Source organism: Merops nubicus, unplaced genomic scaffold, assembly GCF_000691845.1.
Source record: "Merops nubicus isolate BGI_N331 unplaced genomic scaffold, ASM69184v1 scaffold1139, whole genome shotgun sequence".
Taxonomy (NCBI): domain Eukaryota; kingdom Metazoa; phylum Chordata; class Aves; order Coraciiformes; family Meropidae; genus Merops; species Merops nubicus.
The window spans coordinates 1-6,570 of NW_008632793.1; the positions used below are offsets into that span (position 1 = coordinate 1).

At 42.0% G+C, this 6,570-nt stretch overlaps 1 protein-coding gene across 1 annotated transcript; it reads left to right on the plus strand.

Annotated features, from left to right (window-relative positions):
• The first annotated feature begins 185 nt into the window (after positions 1-185).
• KCNS2 (potassium voltage-gated channel, delayed-rectifier, subfamily S, member 2) lies at positions 186-1,977 on the plus strand. The gene has a single exon (XM_008947991.1). The coding sequence runs from the start codon at positions 216-218 to the stop codon at positions 1,647-1,649; it is 1,434 nt and encodes a 477-aa protein (XP_008946239.1). The 5' UTR covers positions 186-215; the 3' UTR covers positions 1,650-1,977.
• The last annotated feature ends 4,593 nt before the right edge of the window (positions 1,978-6,570 follow it).

The window sequence follows — 6,570 nt, forward strand, 5'->3', positions numbered from 1 at the left end:
TGCGGCGGGAACAAAGGAGCCGCCCTTGGTGTCTTCAGTGGGAACAGGGAGGGAGAAAAGGGGGGAAGAGGGAAGGAAAGAAAGAAAGAGAAGGAAAAGAAAAAGAAAGGAAGAGTCAATAGGTGAACACGCTGTAGATTTGCTCATTCTGCCGATGTTCTGTGCGATCGCATCCTAGGTTTTCATTCCTTGTACACCTTTGGAAGGATCTCACTATGACAGGGCAGAGTCTGAAGGCTTTATCGGAAGCGAATTTTGAAGACAATGAGATCAGCATCAACGTCGGAGGCTTTAAGAAAAAGATGAGATCCAACACATTATTAAGGTTTCCTGAGACCAGGCTGGGCAAACTGCTGAGCTGCCACTCAAAGGAGTCGATACTGGAGCTCTGCGACGACTATGATGACACCAAGAATGAATTTTATTTTGACAGGAATCCCGAGCTCTTTCCTTATGTGCTACATTTTTATAACACCGGCAAGCTCCATGTGATGGGTGAACTCTGCGTGTTTTCTTTCAGCCAGGAGATTGAATACTGGGGAATCAATGAATTCTTTATAGACTCCTGCTGCAGTTACAGCTACCACGGGAGGAAAATGGAGCCAGACCAAGAGAAATGGGAAGAACAAAGCGACCAGGAAAGTACCACATCTTCTTTTGATGAGATTTTAGCATTCTACAACGATGCCTCTAAATTTGACGAACAACCCTTTGGAAACATCAGGAGGCAGCTCTGGCTTGCTTTGGATAACCCTGGGTACTCGGTCTTAAGCCGAATCTTCAGTGTCCTTTCAATAGTGGTGGTGCTGGGCTCCATCGTGACCATGTGCCTGAACAGCCTCCCAGACTTTCAGATCATTGACAGCGACGGGAACCCTGAGGAAGACCCTCGCTTTGAAATCGTGGAACATTTTGGTATTGCATGGTTCACTTTTGAACTGGTGGCGAGGTTTGCAGTAGCTCCTGACTTTTTAAAATTTTTCAAGCATGCCCTGAATTTGATCGACCTCATGTCTATCCTTCCATTTTATATTACCTTAATTGTCAACTTGGTGGTGGAAAGTAGTCCAACATTAGCAAATTTAGGCAGGGTTGCACAAGTCCTGAGACTCATGAGGATCTTTCGCATCTTAAAGCTTGCCAGACACTCCACAGGTCTCAGGTCTCTTGGAGCCACCCTGAAGTACAGCTACAGAGAGGTGGGGCTTCTTTTACTTTACCTCTCTGTTGGCATCTCCATTTTCTCAGTAGTGGCTTACACCATTGAGAAGGAAGACAATGAGGGGTTAGCCACCATCCCAGCTTGTTGGTGGTGGGCTACCGTTAGCATGACCACAGTTGGCTACGGGGACGTTGTGCCAGGGAGCACTGCCGGCAAGTTGACAGCATCTGCATGCATCCTAGCCGGTATCCTAGTGGTAGTGCTTCCCATTACACTGATTTTCAATAAATTCTCCCACTTCTATAGGCGTCAGAAGCAGTTAGAGAGTGCCATGAGGAGCTGTGATTTTGGTGATGGCATGAAAGAAGTTCCGTCGGTCAACTTAAGGGACTACTATGCTTATAAAGTTAAATCCCTCATGGCCAGTCTTACCAATATGAGCAGGAGCACTCCCAGTGAGCTGAGCCTGAATGACTCGCTGCATTAGTGTACAAGTTTGACAGCAGTTTGCATGAGAGCTATCCAGAGCTATGTTTGTAAATGTTTTCCTATTAGTCTTCTTTTTTCCTAGAGGATCACGTTGCTGACACTGCACTAACTTTGCACTTGAGAAACTAAAGACTGTTTGCACATTTCCACCCCATTGCATAGGTACTGAGTGCTGACTTCTCCATACACGTGCCCCCATTGCCATGACGTCGGTGCTGGCGGTATAGTGATGAGCTGTTGCTTTGTGCATTTCCTCATCTAGGCAGAGAAACGAACGTACCCCAGTGGAATAAAAATTCTTAGCTGTGACATGAGTAATGAAAAAATCACCTATCACCTCTGCTGGTATCTGTACCAGTGTAGGGCTTCCCATGCATTCTACAGCAGTTTAAAATAATCACCTGTGAATCAGTGAGATGGGAATGCTCTTCCCCATCTTTCTGACTGGTAATTCTGATCATCAGATGTCTGAAAACACCTCTGAGCTTCACACTTCAATGGAAGTTTGCTTACTCTTGAGCATGTCTGTTAAAAATTGGGTGTTCTTGTTCTGAAATGCAGTGTTTGGTAACATTTTTCAGATACTCCTAAGCATAAACCTACCTCTGCTTCCAGGGTTAGGTCCGTACTGAGCCCTCTGAAGAAGCCCACTCCTCATTTTCAGATAGCTACATATTCAAAGACTCCATTTCCACAAGTGACGCTAGGTATGAAGGCCCACGAATACATCTCAGGCTCCCATTTCCAGAAGTGACCTGCACACAGCTTGGTTCCAGTGAAACTGAAGATTGGCTGTATCTCAGTCCATCAAAATGGTTCTGAGATTAGACACACAAAAACGTGGGTTTGCAACAACTAGAAGCTCCAATGAAAAACGTGGAAATGTTTAATGAAGCAAAATATTCCTACATGAACAGTAAAGGCAGCATTTTAGGAACTGACAATCATATAGTGCAAAAAGGCTAATTATAAAGATGCCATATGTGATGCTGAGATATAAAATCTAATTTTATCCAGAAAGCTTGAAAGCAGGTGTTGATGGCAGACAACTCCATTAAGCTTTCTGCCAAAGAAACCCTAAGGAAAAAAAACAAACCCTGTAAGTCACATTTTCCCTCAGAAAGGATCTCACAACTTACAGCTAAGGAGGAGTATAAGGGCCTAAGAAAGCAACAGAAAAAGAGCTTCATATTGCAGTCTCTTTGGGCAGATGCTCCCACCTGCTTCTGTGACATACGTAGTTTAAATCCTTTCAAGGGCTGGCCTATATGTTTGGGGTTTTTTTTAGAAGATGTGAGCTAGCAGATCATCTGAGTGTTGAAGAGTGATCTTGAATCTGTGTAAACTTATTTTTTGAGTGCTCAGTCTCTTCCCTTACACAATTGTATAGAGATCAAACAATTGTAGGCAACAGGCAGAGGCTGCTGCTTCCCACTTGTTACCCTTTGAGGGATCTGTTCTATGAAACAACCTACGGGCACTCAGTGGGTAGAACAGCATTCCTTTCCAGATTCTGCTGCTTTTCCATCCCATTTATCACATATAATGTCCCAATTTGATTGTTTGTTTTGTTTTACTTGTGAAGACTAGAGAGGTTCAGAAAACAAATTCAAACTAGTTAGAAGAGACATTAAAATACCAAATCGAAAATTGTCATGTCTGGAAGCCTGCATTTACATATCACAGAAAGCAGTGACCCAACTGGCAGAATAAAACAAATATAGTACAAATAGGTAATTCCATTTTTTATACTATGAGAGGTTGCTGTCGGGTCTCAATCTTTTGATGTCATTGCTCTCTCAGCTCCAGCTAAAACCACAAAGCTGAGCACCTGGGATCTGATTCCTCTTTGCCCAGAATCAGCCACAGAATACACTGTGTGAAATAACTTACACACACATACACCCACACACCCCGTTTCCTTTGAGCACTCTTACCTCACGTCAGTTGGTAGCTGACTTAGGCCATGAAGTGTGAAAGAAATGGGTCCTTTCTAACCATACCAAATAAAACTCTTGGAGATTTCCACGTAGCCTGCACAAGTTATAAAGACAATAGGCAAGGTGTTGCTTGTGGTCCCTGAAAATCGAAGATATATATACACATGACCCTGAAGGTAGACCTAGGTAACCCAAAAATAAGGTGTCCAAACATGAAACCTTTTGCTGAGGTTTTCAGTTCTGGAGGGCTGGTTCAAGTTCTCTGCTGGGTCACAGGCGTAAATTCAACAGTCTTGTCCCTGCTTCATATTGCATATGTATGAAGTACTACCCGCTGCAAACCCCCACCCAAAACAGCACAGCACTGTTGGATTGAGAAGCCACGAGAGAGGTAAGGGGTAGATGGGCTTGCACAGCACATCCACTCCACCCGGGTTACATGCAAAGGTGGCAGACTCTCCCACTGATGTCAAGGACACTGCCAGTTCTTACTAGGTCTGTCGGTTGGGGGCCTCCAGAGAGTCCAGCTCTGAGTAGTGTTTATTTCAGTTTCACAAGCAGTAGATTCACAGAGTTGAAAGCCAATGACTTTCAGGGCAGTTATTTGAAGATACCTGTAAACTTGCCAAAGAGTCACAAATTCCCTCAGCTGTTGCTAGTTTAGCATTGCAAAAGCTGGATCCAAACTTTGCAACACATCATTTCAATAACCTTTAGCTTATCTTATGTTCTAGATTTATTATTATTCATTTGGCTGATGCTCTGTCATTTCTGCAAATATTGAATGGAATGTGTCCAAATTGTGTTTTACTAAAGAAAATGAAATACCCCAAGGAACTATGACTTTTATTGTACTGGTTGAAAGGAATTTTCATTATTGCTTTTTTATATAAGTGCTTTGGATCAAAGACACTAAATAAATAAAGTACTGAAATTTAATATGTTCTTAGTATCATGACAATGACTTTACACAGGACACAGGATTTCTCTTCATAAACTTAACTAACTCCATGTTAAAAGTAGTCAGATTTCTGCTCCTCCCTCCTCCACAAGAGCATTGTAGAGCTGCTCTACTCTCCAAGCCTTGTGCAGCTTTCAGCACAATTTTATTAATGGCTGCTTTATATCAGGTTGTTTTTTTTTTTTTCCTCATGCCACCGCTGTCCTTTAGCCTTAATATTTCATTTTCCTCTAAGTGTCTGCATGCATGCTGTATATAAATACATAGCAACCATATGCCCTTGCATGCTTATTTTCACAGGATTACACCTGCCAAGTTTCCTTTTAGTTTTCTTTCTGCAGTTCATGCTCCCCTGACCATCCCAGAGGATGTAGCCTTCTTTTTTCTCTGTTACTTCTGCTTCTATTTAATCTGTTTGGGCCAGCATTGTCCAGTACTGTATGGCTTTGTACAGCAGTTTTAATATTTGCTTAGAAGTAACACATTTTTTCACTGAAGAGGAGAACAACTGCTTCAGTTTAAGTAATGTTGTCTTAGTTGCCCCAAAATATCTAGGTAGACAAGACTGAGTCACACCCATCCTGTCAAGTAACCTCTGTTCTAGGGCTTAGTCCAGTAAGGGCTGAGAATCCCCACCTCTCAATAAATAAAAATTATAGAAAAACTGCTTACACTCTGAAGGAAAAATTCAATCTCTCCAAAGCCTCAGTGAGGCAAAGAGGTGGTGTACTCCTTGAGTAGTCAGGACTTCAGTCAGACTTCTTCAATCCCTGTTTTGTGGGAGCAGGGCATCTTCACTTCTGTAACACAGCAGGTCAGAAGTGAAGGATGAGAGGAACAATGGGCTGCTTGCTCCAGTGTCTGAAACCTGAAAAATTGTTGTGGTCCGAAACCCACTCACTGTGGATGTCCAGCTTAACGAAGAACATTGCACTTGAGATGTGCTCCTCTTGCCTTGTGGTGGTCACCTTCCGGGCGCCAGTGAAAACACTGCTCCAACTCTCTCTCAGCTGAGAGCTTTGAATTGCTTAAATGGTTATGGTAATATTTCAAATGAGGCAACTTACTTTATTGCCAGGAATAATCTGTTAGAGAGTCATGATTTCTAGTACACATATAGGCTATTACGGGAGTTAGAGATGTCCTTGAGAAGCAACATACTACATTATTTTCCTGAGATGCAAAATCTATATATAGACCGTGATTAAGCTTTTTATGTACGTTCAGATTTTGTATTACTGCCTGGTTTATTATTTACTTTCATCAGTTACTAATTCTCCCTTTCCCTGCAGACTACTTTATTCATTTTGAAAGCAGAATGGTTTTTCTTCACATATTATACATAGCATGAGCTACTTCATGTTGCAAACTTAAAAAGAAAGAACTTTGCATTTCATTTTCCAACTTTAATACCTCCAGTATTTGTACCTTTTTGTACAGAACTTTATGAGACTGCAGGGAAGGACTGTATCTGGTGCTCTTTGTACCACATTTCTTGTCCCAGTAGTGTATAACGCACTCAAGAACTCAGCTTTATGCCACAAAATGGAAAATAAATGCATAAAAAAACCCAAAGTACCTTCCACCAGCGATTAAGAACTGATTTAGATTTCTGGATATTCTGAGTTTATATTATAAGCAAAGAGAAACCTGGATCTCATGATAAAGATAGGCTTCCTTTGAAGACATACATCAGGCTAGATTTCTGTTTTTAAAAACGCTCTTAATTGGTTGTGGTGGGGAACCCACATTTTTCTGTTGAGCAAATAGCACAAGCTTCTTGTTCTCTACCTCACAGATTAGGGACTAAGCAATATACCAATAGCACTTGTAGGCACTAAATCAACTTGACATGACCTTTAATCTCTTCCAAAACAACCCTCATCCTTAGAGGCCCCAGCTGTGCACATATAAGCAGGAGAAAGCCCCTGGAGTAACTGCTCTTGCTGTGCTAGTTATACGTTTCCTCTCACAATACTCCTGACTTTAATCTACCTTTGATGGTACTTTCAAACAAC